Source organism: Pollicipes pollicipes, unplaced genomic scaffold (genome assembly GCF_011947565.3).
Source record: "Pollicipes pollicipes isolate AB1234 unplaced genomic scaffold, Ppol_2.1 Scaffold_3447;HRSCAF=4054_pilon_pilon_pilon, whole genome shotgun sequence".
Classification (NCBI taxonomy): domain Eukaryota; kingdom Metazoa; phylum Arthropoda; class Thecostraca; order Pollicipedomorpha; family Pollicipedidae; genus Pollicipes; species Pollicipes pollicipes.
The window spans coordinates 10,167,682-10,185,965 of NW_023596297.1; the positions used below are offsets into that span (position 1 = coordinate 10,167,682).

Below are 18,284 nucleotides of genomic sequence, written 5' to 3' on the forward strand. Positions count from 1 at the left end.
CTCCCCTCCTACTAGGGGAGAGGTCTCCTAGACGCTCTCTCCCTCTCTCTCTCCCTCTCAATACTCTAAATACTCTCCTCTCTCCTACACTCACCTCCCCTCCCCCAAAGAAGGCACATCATCGTTCTTTTTGTACGTTATTTCTCGGTTGAGTTTATCGGTATTGCCTCGGAAGTACAGAATGCGAAGTATCGCTCAGCCCTAGACTTGATGGGTGTCTGTACCCACATTGTTTACAAGGCTCCCGAAATGAGTCGAGTGATCTCGGCTTGGTGCTCGTAAGGTCGACGTGCTCGTAAGGTCGACGTGATTTGTTCCGTTCAACATAAAATTACACTCCACGGTGTTTGCACGATGGGCATGGCTTGATCCGCACCTGCAACGTGTACCTGAAAGATGTGGCCGCTAACTGTGTCGGATCTGCTTGTAGGGGGCTCAGCAGCAAGGTTCAGGATGGAATGAATAGCCTGAAGGCAAATCTGGAGGAGGCAGGAGCTGCTAAAAGGGCCGGAATGACGGGCATTGTCAAACACTTCGAGGAGTAAGTAAACCCCTATCCACCACGTTGTTTCGCAGCGCCCAGCAGCTAGCGCAGCTCATTTTCTCGGTGATGTCTCCATTGCCGGCCGCCGCTCCTGTGTTTAGAAGCAGCTCTACCACTGTTGAAATGCCGTGGGCGTCTAACAGCTCTGGTGCACGGACCGTACCAACCGGCTGCCGTTCGCGCAGGTACCAGGCACGCGTGACCGAGTTCTTCTCGAAGCAGCTGGGAGTGACTGAGGACCAGTACGACGGGTACGAGCGCGAGTTGCTGAGCCATTTGAACACCGCAAAGTTGATGGAGATGAGGCTGGCGCACCTCGACAGCTTCGCCCAGCAGCTGATGGAGAACGGTCGGCCGCTGACGCTCGTCAAGAACGCGAGGTGAGTCGGCCGCACGCGCCGCCCGCCGACTGCGTGACCCCAGAGAGCGTCGAATTTCAGATGGCAGTGAAGACCACCGAAACGCATTGACAGCACAAACGGGTCTTCTTAGCGTAGGAATGGGCGTTATCTGTGTAAGACCTACTACGCCTACGTATGTCTCTGTAAAGTTCGGGCGCCATGTTTTAATAGTGCTTCACATAATGCCCATCGCAACATACCAAGAAAAAGGCTCCATCACGGGTAGCCAGCGAGAGAAGTAAAGAAGGGGGCATTGTGTGCGTGGCTTAGTCGCCAGTGCATGCCTATATAGCTGTGTTGGTCCGTGAACGCCGGCTCGCACACATTTGCTCGCAAGCCCAGCCGGAAACGTTTTCAAATACTTTATAAATGTTTGCAAATTGTGGAGATGTAAGCAGGTTCCTGTCAAGTTTCACAGATGTTTCATCGGGACTTTATTTCCACCGGATTCTGATTCTAAAGGGAATTGTCCGAGGCAACACGGGGTTGATATCACCGAGCCACTTCAATCAGTATGACTATGAATATATTAAGGCGGGGGGGGGGGAGGGGAAGCATTCTCTACTTGTTCCAGTGGTAATTAACATAACACTAGCCCTGTGCGTAAATTGCTCCCGGCTGTCCCGCGTATAAAAACGTACCATTCCTATCACTGCGCTCCCACCTCCCCCCCAAAGAAAAACCACACACCATTGGCGACTCGTTATTTCACGAAATCACGTAGTTTCACGACTGTCTGTCATGAAACCATAAATTATATTCCGCCCTTTTCCAACCATTGTATACCAATGGCGCGGAATGACCATCAATCTGCGAGCATCTTCCTTTTCCGCACTGGAATATGATTTACGAAACGATCATTATAAAATCACTGGCCATTTGAACAGGATATGAGTGTAATTTACGAAACATAAATGATGGTGTCAATCATGAGAGCCACTTCATATCTCTTTAAGGGGGTCTCGCTCCCTCCCCCTCATCATTCAGCTGTTCCCTTCTGACCACCTAAATACTTTTTACTAGGCCTTGTTCCTGATGTCAGTGGATTCTGTAGTGCCGCCCGATGCGAAAGTAGACTTGGTTTGTGCTTTTTTTGCAGTGACCCGGAACTGGCCGCAACTTGCCAGGGACGCCAAGGAATATTTCGCATTTAATGAGCCAAACTTAGGCAAATGGGCCAATGTGAGCCAAATTGTTCTGATATGAGTACACCTATGATGATAAGTGAATTTTACATCACCAGGATGCCTCTAGAAGGCTGCTTCACGCAATTTGTTTCAAAAGCCTTTTGAATTCGACGCTTTTTTAGCGGTCTGTGTCCGCCACCGTTGTGCCAGACACAGCGGCCGGTCTTCATGCCGCGCCACGTGAAAAACCTGCCAGTTTGGGACGACCCTTTAGCCAAGATAAGCCCCTTCCCCACTTCCAGCAAGAAGAACTGGCCTAAGTCGAGGCGCTTCCAATTGCGACATAAAGGGCTGTCGTCAAATTCGCTGGGCAAGAGCCAGCCAGATGAGGGAACCGCAGACGAAGAAGACGTAAGGCAGAGTAGATCAACAGATGCAAAGCATGGAGAAGCGAGGGCGAGGTAACCCACAGAATGGATCAGTCGACGGAGCGCGTCCCAAAAAGATAGCTGAAAGTGGCCCAACCAGCCTGGAGGCTACAATCCGGACTCCTGTGACGTAACATATAAGCCAGCCGAACACGAACCTAAACACTACTGTGCACGGCTAAGGACATCGCAAGAGATATTTTGTTACAGATGAGACATTGAACCGCGGACAAGGTCATGCGGTTCGGCGGAAAGGCCGTTCAGGAAGTAGACCTGACTCAATCCCAGGTTTTGCCTTCACTGTCGACTGGACCGACGGTTAGTTAAAACACCCAAGGCTTGACAGGCATCGAAATTGCAGCTTCGAAAGTATGTACAACAACATTTACAAGTTTGAACGCCGTAACATAGAAGATCAACGAGGTAGGAGGGTGTCGAGCATGCCGTAAAACTAAGTTATATAATTTCCCTTCAAGAAAAGCTTTTATACTAGCACGGTCGGGCTAGTGCAGGTGGCCATGGGGGTTGATAACGAAGTTGATGTTTTGGTGCTCACCCGGCCAGTATACTCCGGTGCAGCGTAAAGCTGTGTTAAGAATCTGCAGCTGGCCAAGGTTCGGGCCAAGGGAACAACCGGACGTCAGCATTCGTTTCTAGGATAGCAGGGCCGGAAACTGAAGACGGCGAAGTACGGTTGGCGTTTGGCGAGATTGGGTGCAGACGTCCGGGGTTTCAGAGTTTGAGATGGAGATGACTATGCGATGCTAGCAAACTAGTCGGGCTGGTGCATAAGGTCAGTGTACGGATGGGTAGCCTTCGAGTGTACAACGCTTTATGCGCTGTTTTGCAAAGGTCGTTTATGGCATGTGCGCTTAGCTGACCTGTTCTGTTTTCGATACTGCGGCTTAACGGAAAGCCTAGTAGGGTTTTAAGCCTAGTTGCGATTTTACTTTTTCTCCGTGCGCGCTGGCCCCATCCCCCAGGTCAGCGCGGTTGAGGGCACGCCAAGCATCAGAGGTGTCTTGTCGGGCAGTTGGTCAAGTGGTGGGCGCGAAGGTTATTGTCTCTGTCGATTTGTTTCACCCACAACACTGTGAGGCAGCATTCGCTACATGTGGCCACTGGCAAAGCAGGGACCGGTCCTTGTGACATCGGCGCTGACGGCCTGCGACGTGGCGTGGTGCTGCTGCGACGTGGCGTGGTGCTGCGGTGACTGGGCGGAGCTGACCTCGCCCGACCGGATGGCGTCCGACTGAGAATTGGCAGCACGGAGGGCGTAACGCGGCAACATTACGTGTGTCCCATATGAAGTGTCTTAGGTGGAATGAACGTATCGTCTCATCTGTTTACAGACACGTTCTCGACCTGGCCAAACGGTTGCAAAGTGTCGACATCAACACTCGACTGGAAAAGAAACTGCCCAAATTGGAAATGCACCGGTCAATGCCTCTTGACAGTGAGTTCCTGTAGCATACAGTGTCACTTTGAGATATCCATACTGATTCTGAGTTCGTCAGTGAGGGTTATGTTAGTGCCGGGACTGGCCACGAGCCGTTCGTTAGGATTCAGCATCCTTTTGGCCAGCAACGTGTACGTATGTGAGTGAACGAATGCGTAATTTGAAATGTGACAAGCTTTCCTATCATGTAGACACTCCAAGCAACATCTGACAGTATGTGTTCCTTACAGGAATTGGAGACATGTTCGGCATGTTGCTCTACGACGATGAAATTTGTATTCAGCCAGCAATGGAGAAAAATCTTATGAGACGCTTTCTGAGCATCTCACACCAGGTCATGGACCAACAACTGCGCACCAACTCGGATTTTGGCGTAGAGTACATGAAGGGCCTATTCTACGTCATATGTCAGTCAAGCAGCATGCGGCCAGAACTGTACAGGCTGATACAGGAATTACACAAGACAGTGACGGCGGCCCGTGCGAACACAGTGAGCAGCGTGGGCCAGTTGCAGGGCGCGGCGGGCGCAGTTCAGCCCCAGACCTTGCCAGCGGACCAGCCCAATGCCGGAACGGCGGGCCAGCCGACAGCCGACGTTGTTCCATCGCTGCTGAACGCGAAGGACCTAGACGCGGCAGTGCGGCTGGACAGAGGCATGGCGGCGGATGAGGTGACGCCCAGTGCACCCGCTAGTGAGCTGTCAAGGCTTCTGCGTGCACCCACTGAGAAGAGCGACCAACAGCAGCAGCCGCCGTCTCATGTGCAGCAGCTTCTGATCCGTCAACAAAGTCACCCGCATTACCGACAACCATCTCAACTTCATCCTCCTTCCCAGCTGCAGGAGCAGCAGCGACAACAGCAGCAGCGGCAGGAATCTGATTCGTATTGTCAGCTACCTCATCAACGACGGCAGTCCACGGACCAACAGCAGAATTCCTGGATAATACCGATATCGCAGCAACGTGGGCAAGAGCCAAGGGAGCAGCAAGAGCTGCAGCGACATACCCTGCAGCAACAGCAACAATATGTCCCCCAGTACCACGGTCACCAGCAGCAGCAGCGGATGCCGCCGCATTGTGGGCTGCAGTCGACATCATTGCAGACAAATCACGCCCAACAACCACCTCTTGGTCTCAGTTCCATGCAGTCCCGTGGGACAATCACTCAAAGTGGGAATCCAACTCAGTGGGCCGTAATTGTCCCGGCGTCGGCTCAGCCCATTGCGGGTGTGCAAGAGGTGCTAACGCAGATACAACAGATGTCAAACAGCGTGCCACGACCTCAGCCACCATGCCACCAGTTGTCTCCAACACCGATGCGGCAGCCTCAGGCTCCTCAGTCTCAGACAGCCTGGCCTCGGGCGTCGCGACCACAGGTTTCTCAGGCTGAGGCTCTGCGGCAACAGGCTCCTGAGTCTCGAGTGCAGCGGCAGAAGGCTCTTCAGCCTCATGCATCACGCTCTCAGGCGCCGCAGCCTCAGGCGCCACAGCCCCAGGCGGCACCAGCTCAGACCCATCGCTGTCTTGCTCTTCAAAACGAGGCGTCGCCATCCTCCGAGCGGCAACAGACGGCGCGAGAAGGCGCGGCAGCGGTGCAGCGCGCAGCGGCTGAGCCGGAGCCTCCAGAGCCGACCATCTCCTGGCACAACCCTGCCACACCTCTGCCGTCCCGGATTGGCGAAATATGTGTAGACAAAAGGTTCCGGGTGCGGCTGGGCCGGAAGCGCAAGCTCTCCGCTGACCAGGATACGGACGAAACCGTCCAGGTGGGTTTTGACGGATGCGTATTGAAACGTCCTGAGTTCATGAAGTTCAGTGACCAAAAAGTCCAGAATCGCAGCGTGCGGCGTTCATAACATCCAGAAAACGTCCAAAACCCCTGGACAGAGAAGAATCATGAAGTCCAGGATTCATAAAGTCCAGTGTTCATGAAAAAACAGCGTGCGTGAGATCCACAGGTTGGGTTACCGCCCCACTTCCTCGCAACCCTTCACCTATTAGTTGGGATATTGCCCGATAGAGAGCTACCGGAACCGATTTCGCCCGCCTCAGCTGAGGAGTGACGCCATGCAGTACAGTGCTGCCCAGTTTAACCACTGGGCATCGATATGGACGTTTTGTTTGAGCGCGCAAAGTTCGCCGCGTCAGCACGCCCTTGGCAGCACGCGCATTAAATGAGTCAAAATTTTGATCCTTGGCTCGTGTCATGGGAAATAGCTGGTTATTCAGCAGAAGCTGCACGGTACTCGTGGAAAGCACCTGTTTAGTATTGTGGGCTATGGATAAGATTCTCTGCGGTATTTGGTTCCGTTATTTACTGTATGTTTAGGTGATGTTTCTCTTTTTTTGAAGGAAATGATGACAGATATGTAAGGCTGACTGATTTGGTGTCTGCGCCAGGTAGGCGCGCGTATGTATCTCCAGGTCCCGGCACGTTAACCCATATTGTTAGTGATTTTATTTGACTTTCCTCTCCCTCCTCCAATTACAATTTTTTCACACGCTCCTGCAAACGGGACTTATTCTGAATTCTACATGCCTTTTCTCTCCAAGAGTGAGGTTGGGGCTGTCTTATCAGGTTAATCCAGATACTACTCCCTGGTGAGGCACGTTCATTGGCCCAGCCTGCAAACCATTCGTTTCTTCGACCAAGTACGCTTTAAACGGGCGTAGTTTACCAAAATAAGTTGGTTGGCTGAGCGATGAAAATGCAACGAAGAGTACCGTGATAATATGTCATCGGACTGGTTTATCTCCAAATTTGGCTCACTTCCTCACAAATCTGCAGGCTGCACCCCAAGCTACGGCGGGGGGAGGGGGGGGGGGCTGTGTGAAACCCCTGCGATTGCATAGGGAACCACGCTCCTGGTTGCGAGTTACCAGGAAGCAAAAGAAAAGCAAACGTTGACTGCGGATGTGTTCAGCTGCCTGCCAAACGTCACGCAAAACACCACGCACGTGTCGCGCTTAAATGCGCTGTTGACTCACCATCTAAACAGCGGAGTCGAGTGTATGTCACCGAGCTGGTTTGTGATAGATAAGCTGAATAAGCGGGGAGAATCGTGAGCTTGTATTCGGCATCCACTTCATTAATCTTGAAACGCTTTCTTCCTTTTACGCTTCAGAACGTCCGAAGTGTGGAATTTGGGGTCCAGCAACACCAGTCTGGAGTTGAGACGGGTGCAGTTTGTGCCGCAGAGGGACGGTGGTGATATGGTGATAAGTGGTTAGGGTGCTCATCTCTGGACTTTTCTATCCTAGCACGGAGTTCCAGGAATGAACGCCCCCAATGGGCACGGAATTGGACGTTTTCTGGACGTTATGAACACTGGATGGTGCTATCCTGGACGGTCTGAACACTGCACGCTGCGGAGGTGGACTTTTTGATGACTCCCCGTTTGGACACCGTACTCATACAGTTCAGAATGGCGTTATCTAACTTGAAATCAAACAGCCGGTTCCCTCTTACGACCAGAAAGACGGCGACGCTGTTTCTATGGGATCAGCAGGCTTGTACTTCGCAATATTTGTGTTTTAACGTCAGTTACCAGGCATGTTTCCTAATACAACTTGTAATCGACGGGACTCGTGGGTAATGCCACAAGTGTCTTTTGATTCTTTACCTCGGTGGACAGGCTGCAAGGCTGCCCCAAATTTAATAGTTGTGTTTCACGAAATGATGGGGTACTCGTCCCCAAGGTGAAGTTCTGCACACGAACTTTGATGCCGCTTCATGTTGGAGATTCCGCTGTGCGTTTTGGAGTAACACTCTGGTGGCGTATACCAGAGTAACAGAACTTTGGGCTCAGAAAAGTTTTCAGCAGCAGGTACTGACAGTAAAAAGAATGGGATCGTGGATTAAGACTGGACTTACGATGGTTACCAGTAGTCGACAGCACAAAGTTAGCGACATCTGTGGTCGGGCTGTGGCGATGAGTAGTTGTAAGGACTAGTATTGGACAGTCCTAGAGTGTTTGGTGGTGGGCACAAGACTGGTGAGATTGTGTTGTTTTTAAGTAATCTTGCCGCATATCCAGACAATGATGATACATTCTGTTTTGTGCTCGCTCCCCTTTTGCTTCCGTTGTGAATGGGTTAACAAATGTTGTATTTGAGTTTTCGGCGCATGCAAGCGCGACCTTTCCGGCGATTTCCCCCTAAGTCCCTTCCTCCCACACTTCTTTTTAGAACCACGTCCCTGATCCCAGGACTCAAGAAAAGCGCATCCTGCCAAAAGGATGTATAGAAATGAAATTTCATCCCATGCCCGTGCCTTGCAGCGTGTGGATTGGTTCACGTCTTGCCTTAAAGCTCGAAGAGAAGTGCTATGACGTGGTTTTTGATCCCGCATATTCAAAGTAAACTTCATCAGGCAGCTTTTCAGAAACACCGGAGAGACCTTTTAGCATGGGGTCTCTATGGCCCAGTCGTGAAATATGCGTCGTTGGTACCATTCGACCACACAAGATTGGACGACCCTTAGACTCCCGTCAGTTATATACCTAATCCCTCATTATTGCTTTCTGTTATAGGGAACATCCTCTGAAGCGGCCCAAAGGAAGGAAAACAGCGAAGTAACAACACCGTCCATCTCGACGCCTGCCGGGTCAGAAAAGGATCCCCCACGGCCCCGAGTCGAAATTCCGGCGCCAGATGTCACCCTCACCCGTGTTCATGCGGACGCCTCCGCGCTGGACCTCGCCAGCAGCGTCCAGGCTTCACCGTTACCCAGCTCCACGGACAGCATGCCGGCGTTGGGTCACTTGCCCTCAGCCGACCCTCTTGACGAGCTGCTAAGTATCATAGGAGCTGTTGAATGCGAGCAAGCCCCGGTTGTCCCCAGTAAGCCGCCATCTGCCGAGTCGCCAACGCCGGTCAACACTGATGAGATGCGGCCAACCGGCTCAATCCCTACAGAAGTATCGCCTACATGCGCAGTCAAACGCACGCTGACGCCGAAAACGTACGAAAAGCTGAAGGCCAAAACACGTCGAATCGCGTCTTCGGCAACTGTGACGGATGAGGTTATCACGTCTAGTGGTGGAGTGGTTTCGCAGTCCGGGAAGCCATCAGCGTCAGTGGCGAGTGGTTTGTCGACCGCCAGTGATGCAGTGGCTTTGCAGTTTGGGAAGCCCTTCATCGCGCAGCCAATTACCATCACCATGCCAAACATAATCACAGCTCCGACAGCATCCAACGGCGTCCTGCTGCCCCATCCGCCTGCGCTGCCTGTAGTCGTTCATGATCCGCTGGTAGATTTGGAACCAATGGGGAGAGGCGGAGACATTCTCCAGGATGGCAAGAGGACACGAACCTCGGTAGAAACACCCTCCATGCGGCGGGCGGAAAAGCGAGGCGGCAGTTTCGAGCAGGCGGCCTGTCTGGGGCGACAGGAGCAGGAGCCTGCAACGGAAGAGGGTTTGCAGCAGCAGTGAAGAGGCCAAGGTTTCCGGGCTGGGAACGAGAATCGCCGGCCCGGCGGCACAAGTCGGCTGAAGGCGGAAGTGTGGACGATTCGACAAATATAACAGAGCGTGTGGGGGAGCCATGCGAAGCAGCGCCACCTAAAGGTTCACAGACGACTTGTGCCAGTCAGCCGGGCGCGCGATCGACGGAGGAGGTGTCGGACTCGACTGCGGTCCCATCGTCCGGGGCGCCGGCGAAACGTGGAGCTAACCAGACGCAGTCTGATCAGGAGGCCCTGGTCAAGTCCGGTCAGAAGGATCGGACAGAAGTGGAACGAGAACCCCTGGTCAAAGGCGCTTTGATATCAGGACAGGGTTCGGCGATGCGTGTCAAGCCCCCTGCTGGACGACCCGTCGATAGGATGCAAAGCGACAGGCGTAGCTCTGTTCCTCTCCCGTCATGCGGTCCTCCATCACTTTTGCTTCGCGGGACGGAGCGTGTCACTGCTCAGGCACGGAGCGTGACATCAGCACCACGTCCTGCGTTGCCGGGAAATGTTGGGCCTAATGAGGCCCGAGCTACTGCAGGCACCACTACAGGCGCTGTTGAAGTTTCGAGTCAGACCAGACACGCTCCTGTGGTCTCCGGTCCGACCAGACCCGTCTCTGTGTCCACTGTTACGGTTGGATCTGCTTCCTGTGGATCTGGTCAGACCGAACTCGCTCCTAGCAGTTCGGGAAAGATTGAGAAGATCCCCGCTGACTTGGACTCAACTAAGCCGTCCTGTGGGCACCTGAAACAGACGGGGGCCATCTCTGAGAGCGCGAGGCAGACGCTGAGCTGCGCGGAAAACCGGGGTCTACTTGGGGCTGTTTCCAGTGACACGCCTGATCCGCTTCCAGCCTCTAAAGAGGTGGAGGGCATTTCGAGTACGCGGCAGAAAACCACCAGTGCTCCTGCCAACCCGCCTCCGACAGTCGGCGAGCACCAGTCGGGGGCATCAACGTCCGGGGGTCGGCCAACGGCGCTGTCGGTTGGCTCCACCCAGCTGACTCACGTAGTGAAGCTGCCCGACCCGGTGCTGCATGGTGATGCCGCCCTGGCGTGGGACTCGACGGAGGACCCGCGCGGCATCGGCTTCTCGTCCGAAATGCTGTACCAGCCGCCGGAGCGCGGCCCCCAGTCCCCCAACGTCAGCTACTGCGTGCTGTGTTGGGACGGTGGCGAGCTGCTGCTCTGTGACCACTGCGAGCGCGCCTTCCACCGTGAATGCTACATCGGTCCTGCGGACGACTCAGACAGGTGAGCCCGCCGGAGCGACGGCCGGTGAGCAGATTGAGCGTCGAGCGCTGCAGCTGGCTGAGAGCGTTCCCGTCCGGCTGAGGCTCGTACGGCTCTGTTGTTCCGTCGTGTGATTCGCGTAGCGTTGTGCCTGTCGCCATGTGCCAGCACTTGCGGTGGCAGCTGTAGACATGTGTCGGTGGCGCGTTTGACGGCCGTGATCCTCTTGTCCGCAGCGGGCCGTGGCAGTGTCTGATGTGCCGCGTTATGCCGACCCCCATGAGTCCGATGGAGCGGCGCGTCGGTGACCAGATGAACGCGGAGGACATGACGTTAGCCCGTCGTTTGCTGATGGAGCTCTATGCAGCCTACTATCCGTCCATGTACTTCAAAAACCTGGAGGCCATGTCGGTAAGAGGATTTGGACTGTGGGCCCATGTGAACCCGCCCATGCAGACGAAGCTATCACGCAGTAATAAAAAGCAGTTATGTAGCTAGGATGTAGGATATGGGCAGTAACAACTGGCGATTTATTTGAACCATACGGTTATGAAACGCTGTTCCATGATAATTTTTTCGTACGCGCAAGCCCTTAACTATGGCCTTCACAGTCTCGCGCCAATACAGGAAATGAGGAGAGACCCAGGTTACGTTTAGTTAATGTTTCTCAATGCGTCACGTTTGATGACGTCATCACACCGTGCACAGCATTGATTGAGAGCCCAATGACGGCCGTTATGTATGGAAATCTCGCTCACTAACGCTTGATATGAACGACTCGACAATGATGTTGTTTTAGCCTTGAGCGCCGCATGGACAATGCAGCAACGGATTTGAAGGACGTTGTCGTGGCGTCATGGATGCCTGGGTGACCTTGAGATAGTCTTAAAAAGTCTGCACATCTTTGCGGGTGTGAACTCCAGAAACTAGCCGGTGGTGGACCTTAAGAAGGGCAGGGCTGTAAACCGCATCAAATGATTTTCAGGATGGGTATTTCAGTTGTAAATTCCATGCAAATGTGCAGCACTCTCTTAAAATGATTCGTGCGTAGGTAGCGTGCCGGCCAAAAACTTAACTAGCGGACGTAGCATGTCGCTAAATCTAGGGCAGGTAAACACAACGTATACCTTAACCGATTCCACAATACGCAAACACTAACATTGCTCTTGGCAGCCACAGTGCACACTGGAACACTCACAGCTACACACACGTTTATCGATCTCCGCTGCTCTGCTGGTAAAACTGGGACGTCGGATCGGCTGTCTTTTGCGTCGCTTTTGCTTAGTCTTTTGTGTGGCCCCGCCGAGCCGCGCGTTGCGCGGCGGCGCCCGGCATTCGTGCCCATGGTGCCATGGCCGCGATGTTGTCGCGTCCCCACGGATGGCCGCCTGTTCACCCTGGCGTTGCCTCTCAGACCGGCCGGTCCGGCGGCTTGTGGGATGCGGTGCGGTTGGCTGCGGCGGAGTGGCTGGTCTTGCTGCTGAGCAGATGATGGAAATGGAATGGAATAAGATGATGAAGATATCGGCTCGGTGGAAAGCTTCGGTGTAACATCAGCTTGGGTCTTCCACGACGCTTCTACTTCCACACACTCATACTTCCCACGCAAGATTGTTCCGGTTTGCAGCCGATGCGCACATTTCTGAGAACTGTACTTTATTCCTCATTTCTGCAGCTACATTTCTTATGTAGCAGGATTGGCATTCGTACTCCGTTCCTGAAGACGGCCACTATTCGAGGCGCTAACTCCACTCGCTGTTCAAAATACTGCACCTTATTATGTAGGTACCTTAGGTGCCGGATGCGGAACACGTTGTTGGTGTTTGAATGGGGGAAGGCTCGGGCAGGGCTTGCTCGTGATCACGCCCGGCTGGTAGGAACGCTGACCGTAGTACAGTCCCAGTTAAGTTCGGTCCAGTTTCCGCCCAGTGCAAATGGGGGACAAGATGTGTCGGGGTGTCTCGCTGCCACATCAACACGCTACTTGCGTCAGTTGTTGTGTGCAGCCGTCACCCACCGGTGTGCGTTTTTTAAAGATATTCTAAGTAAAGGATCGTTTTGGAATATCTACCCGTCATTTCGAAAGCTTCAAAGCTCACCCATATCCGTGATTTACCATAAGTCCGTACCCACCCCTACCCGTTACTCATACGAATTATATTTGTATCCAAACGTAATATTCTTAACCCTCACGCTTCTCAACACGCGTTCGGAGGGGGATCAGTTTGATCCACAAAGGTTTTTCCATTATCATTTCCAAACGGCCTAGCGTGGCCGCGCCAAACTTGTTTAGCTTTAGGCATTGGACTGCATCACATTTTGGCATATAGACCAATATGCGCCTTGTAAGATCGCTTCCCTGTGCAGGACAAGGTCGGGCCGTGGCTATCAGTGAAGGCAGTTTCTGGGAAATCGTTCAATGTGATGTGACATCGAATTGTTCGCGAAGCTTTACATCTCTGACATAGTCTCTAAGATAATGCGATACTGTGATATAGGAAAATGACAACTAAATTCCATTCGCCTTGAGCCAGGTATGAAGGCCAGACCGAAGCAAGAAAAAACAGCCCGCTTTTTACTGTACGGGGTAGTTTCTGACGCCAGTGTCGAATTTGTGTGTAACAAAGACTGCAATAGACATTTTTCCACCAACTTCTTAAAGGTCAGAGTGGGTCAATGACCTAAAATGACCCAGATCAAAATTTGGTTTCCGAGAACATACCGTCTAGCGTGATCCATGACGCTCATTCAAATTCAAAAGTCAAAATAATCGTGTAGTTTTTGTCACCGTGATCTTTGCAGGTCAAAGTCACTAACCTAAAATAAGCATCACAGAGCAATATCTAGGTTGAAGGTGGTTGTATGAGGTGGTCGCACGAGGTTTGGGGGGACTTTGGACACCAATTTTGAGGTTGACAAAGGCAATGCTCCACATTCCCTTTAAGGTATTAAAGCGAGGCTCCGATATGATGAAATAAACTCAATTATTTTAGTCGTTAGCGCGAATCTTCCATATTGGAAACATTGAGGCAAGCGTCAAATATGATGAAATAAGCTCTCTTATAAGTAATGAATGAAATAGAATAAGTTCACTTGAGAGCAGGTGTATAGTTTTAGGCACAAAAGACCACTCTTTACAAAACAAATCACTATTTGGTAAATACCCCCCTCAACACGACATCGTTTGCTTGTGTACTGAAACGTTAGTATGACATCAGAAGGGTCTCCAAAGTGGTCTTGTGAAATTTTCACCCGAGCGGACGGACTGACTCACTTCAAGTGCACTTCTCGAGAAGTGTTGTGGTACTGGATGCGTCGTTTCCAGAACCCAGATATCGCGTGCACCCACTTCCTCGTCTTGTTCTTGCACATTTGTCCGTGATTTAGTACTGTGTATTTGCTTTCACATGCGCGGATGTGGCGCCATTCTCAGTTATTCGATTACAAGTTGTATTTCAGTAATGACCAGCAGCATCGTCCAACTTAATTGGGGACTTGACGACGCACGCAGCTGCTGAGGCTATATGGCGTCGAATGCCTCTCATTCTGTCAGGAAGGACGGCACCGTCCAGCTTCCTGTGTTATGTAGCGCAAAACGTGATTCAGGTTTGCAATTTGCACCGAAGGCATAACATTGGTTGAGAGCCAACTGAAGTCCGTTGGTTCCAGAAATTATGCTCACGTGCGCCAGAGACGAATGGCTCGACGACCATTTTGTATTGGCTTTAATTGCCGAATGGCTAAAGGGGTGGTGGTTTTTGAGTGACGATTCTTTGTCATCGTGCATGTGGCGGTCACCTTCAAAGCGTCTACACGAAAGTGCACACATTCGCGACAGTCTTCAGGTGGACCAGAGGATTCAAGTCTTAACAAGGGCAGGGCTGCGAACTGCATCGAATGATCTTTAAAATGGCACTCCCTTTAAGAGGAATGTTCCACATTTGTATGGAGTTCGAATTGAGATGGCTATTTTGAAGACAATGATTGCAATTCACAATCATTTCCCTTTTTAGACTTAAACCCCGTTTTTACCTTGATGTCCGCGAACACGTGCGACTATTTTAAGGTCACCCAGGCCTGCACGATGCCATAAAACTGCAGTAATCGTGGCAACAACGGGCATCAGTCACCCCTCAGCCGATTTAAGGCTTTATGCGCTAGTTGCGAATGCAAACAAGTTGTGTGCTACATTCCAAAGGGATTTGGGAAGTGATGCTGGTTATAACGGAAATAAGACTGGTCGAATAACTTAAGAATGACGCTGTAATCGAGTGTATCATTGTAAGTAAAAAAACGGATCACTGACAAATATACAAGGACTTGGCGAGGAAGGACCAACAACACACGCGCACATAACGACTTTCGGTTTCAGCAAACACGCGGCAGCAAAGGCCGCCATCTCTATGCAAATCGAAGTACTACGAGCTAGTTAGCCCGTCCGCTACAGCAGCATTTCTGGCACGGCCAGTCTTGCAACGACTCTCACGTCATAAAGACGTTTCATGACATAATCAAACGATGCCGTATTGTAGAACGTAGTAAACGGTGAACTCGTGTTGCCGAAAGCAGTCTGTTAACCCTCAAAGGAAACCAAATTACAAGTGAGGTTATCTCATTCTATCACTTGCCTCAATATGTTCCGATGTCAACATTTATTTGGTGAGCGTGGCGTAGCGTCATGAGCATAGCATCCTGGGGCTCATGAATACGTAGTTTTCGTGTGTAGCTTTACAAATGACTGCTGGCAGATAAAAAGGCCTTGAGCCTGACAAGACCCGATGATTTCACTTAATGCACATGAACTCGTGTGTTTTCGGTGAATAACAAAAATGTTGCTAAAGACGAAAGCCTTTAGGTATGTTATTAATTGCAACGAACTAGGCCTAAAGCCTGTGTAAAAGTGTAGAAAGTACTTTTAGCTCTCTTGGCTGCGTGATTGCCGCTTCCTTTTGTCGATTGACCGCTTCCCGGTCGATTACTGGCGTCGCTGTGTCGGACAGTATTGAGCTCGCTTCTGTGTTATACGATGCGCGATACGTTCATGCATGGATAGAATTAAGTGCGTTCTTCCCGCGAAGACGTGGTGTTTGCTCTTGACCCTATAGCACTGCATGTTGTCAATTATCTAGCCTTTATATTTCTTCTTCTTGACATTCCCGCGCCCCCCATCATCTGTGTGCGCTGGCCGTAATTTGGCTGTCTCGAAGCATGCCGCCCCACCGGCACGTCCGCGACATGAATTCGACCGATGCGGGTCGCCCGTCCCGGACCGGATCAGCTCTTGACCCCCTGAGCTCTCACCAGCTTCAGCTGGCGCCTGTGGCTTCTCCATCGAAAAACCGTAATGCCATCTTGTCTTGACCGTCGTCAAGTATTCACATCTCGGTTATGTTGATGCTGCACTCTTCCGGAACAATTTGATTCGGTCGATTTGATTGGCTGAGATTCAAGACGCTAATGCCAGGTCAGGTGGATAATTGCTGTCCCCAAAACGCGCGTGGACACAGTTCTAATGACATTATCTGCTATGGTTGCAGCTGCTCTCCGGGGAAGAATATATTTTGCTCAGTTGCCAGTGGATGGAAACACCAAAAGTTCATTAACACGGATGTATCCAGTTGTATATCCAAAAACGAATTACTTGGTCAGCCACCCCGCTGTTTCTTCCGTTAGCTCAGACGCCCTGTTGTTTCCCCTCAGCTGAAACGGAGCACTCGCAATGCCAGCTTTTCTCGGGCTTGGCTGAAGCACATTCATCGTTTGGCGAGGCCAAAAGTCCGTGATGGCTTCAGCAAGAAAAGCGCCTTTCTCGAGAGCCTTTTTGATATTTGCCAACCGATTAGGGAAAAGGTGAGAACAGGACCTCGGTCATGGCCTGGATGTTGAGGTGTTGGGTGGGAAATATCCAACCTTTCGCTTAGCATGTCATTTGTCGTGGCTGCCTGGCTCCCCGCAAGTACCTGAACGGCGTAGCCGGAGCCAACGCAGCGACGTATCCTCGCCCACACGATCTTGCTCATGTTGTCATCCGCCTGCGCCGTGCTTCGCTGTGCATGCAGCAGTTCAGCATTGGGGCGGTAACGTGGCATGGGTAGGTGATCACTGAACTCCCTGGCGTTGCAGGAGCTGGCCGACTTCGATCAAATCCCGCGGCCCTTGTGTCTGGACCAGATCAAGGAACGGCTGCTCGCGCGAGACTTCTCCACGCTTATGCGCTTCCTCTATGCCCTGAAGAAGCTTGTCGACCAGCGTCAGTATTTTAAGGTATGAGCATTGTTATGCCATTTAAGGACTCCCAATGCTTCTGTGCACTTTCCTGAGTTCCATGGAGTAATCGATAACAAGACACGCGATGACCTGGAATCTCCAACAGTAGCGTTTACGGGTGGGTAATCATGTGGACAACGTCGCGTAGTATAGTGCCGCGGTAATATCCAACGCTCGGACTGACAAACGATGTTATAGATATGCGACGATGCCGTCATAATTCTTTTCAGTTATCCGACCTGAGCAAACGAATGTACTGCCGTGTTTTCCAAGAACAAAAGAAATTAACAAAACCATCTGTAATCCGAATGTTAACTTCACTCCACGCCTTTTGCAGAAAGGCACCACCCCGGACAAGTATTTGAAGCAGTTGGATGATATGCTGGAGCAGTTCCTCCTGCAGCATATGCATAGTTATTGGCTTCACGTGGACGATGTCCGATCTTCCAAATGACGGCACGCCTGATGGGGGCGGCTGGTTCTTTGCGGCCACCAGCCAACTACCTGGTGAATGGGTCGCCTTTGCCCGTTCTTGTGTACAGGTGATCTGTTTCTCTGTTACGAGAGGTGACATGTTTTGGCGTTCAGCTGCAGCATGTTCAGCAATCAGCCGCGTACAGTTCAGCATAGCCGCGATGCGGGTAAGCTTAGCACGTTGCGCTCTCACCGAGTGTAAGAGCTTGCCTGCCGTGTTGCAGTGGTCAGGACGGATGCCTTAAGGATGCGGGACGTTGGCATCTACGGTACGTTCATGCCGTATTATATCGTCGATAAGCCAATGGTTTCTACGTGCCCGTTATGTGTGAGAACGGTCGCGAATTGAGTCAAACTGTTCGTGCTGCTGGAAGCTTTCCAGATGTGATATGACCTTCGAAGTTCGTAGGTTTTTACATTTTGTTACCATGATCCCTCATGTTGTGTTAATGTGTATAAGTGGTCAAATACAAAGCCGCCGAGGCGGCCACATTTTGCACGAATCTGAAGGAAAGGCCACGCTCGTGACTGACTTGAAGGTTTGCAGCTCCTGATGATATCACCGTCAAGTTCTTGCACCGAGTAGCACACCTCTCAGCACAAGAGGTATGCTGCAATATGTTCAAGACACTTAAATGCAGTCTCTCTGATAAGTTCTAGCATTTTCTCCGATGATTAAACAGCAGTACTTCATTTTCCATTTCATCGATGTGGACATTTCCTTTTTATCGTTAAAAGGTGGCGGACGCGACGCAAGTAGGTCCAGCAGACCGGACCAGGACTACAGGGCCAGACCGCGGTGATCAGGCGTCGCAGCGATATCGGACTATGTGATACTGCCTGTCGGAACCGTGCGAAAATCATGAATTTATGACTTTTGACCTTTAGGGGGTTGCTG

General features: G+C 51.6%; 1 protein-coding gene across 1 annotated transcript in view; it reads left to right on the forward strand.

Moving 5' to 3' along the window:
* LOC119091601 (E3 ubiquitin-protein ligase TRIM33) overlaps nt 1-17,842 on the forward strand; it is a 28,786-nt gene extending 10,944 nt beyond the window's left edge. Inside the window, exons 6-13 of the mRNA XM_037214409.1 lie at nt 431-541; nt 730-924; nt 3,853-3,956; nt 4,190-5,724; nt 10,413-10,666; nt 10,882-11,056; nt 16,769-16,909; nt 17,250-17,842. Of these exons, the coding sequence (XP_037070304.1) occupies nt 431-541; nt 730-924; nt 3,853-3,956; nt 4,190-5,724; nt 10,413-10,666; nt 10,882-11,056; nt 16,769-16,909; nt 17,250-17,366 (2,632 nt within the window). The 3' untranslated portion in view covers nt 17,367-17,842. The remainder of the gene's footprint in view (nt 1-430; nt 542-729; nt 925-3,852; nt 3,957-4,189; nt 5,725-10,412; nt 10,667-10,881; nt 11,057-16,768; nt 16,910-17,249) is intronic.
* The last annotated feature ends 442 nt before the right edge of the window (nt 17,843-18,284 follow it).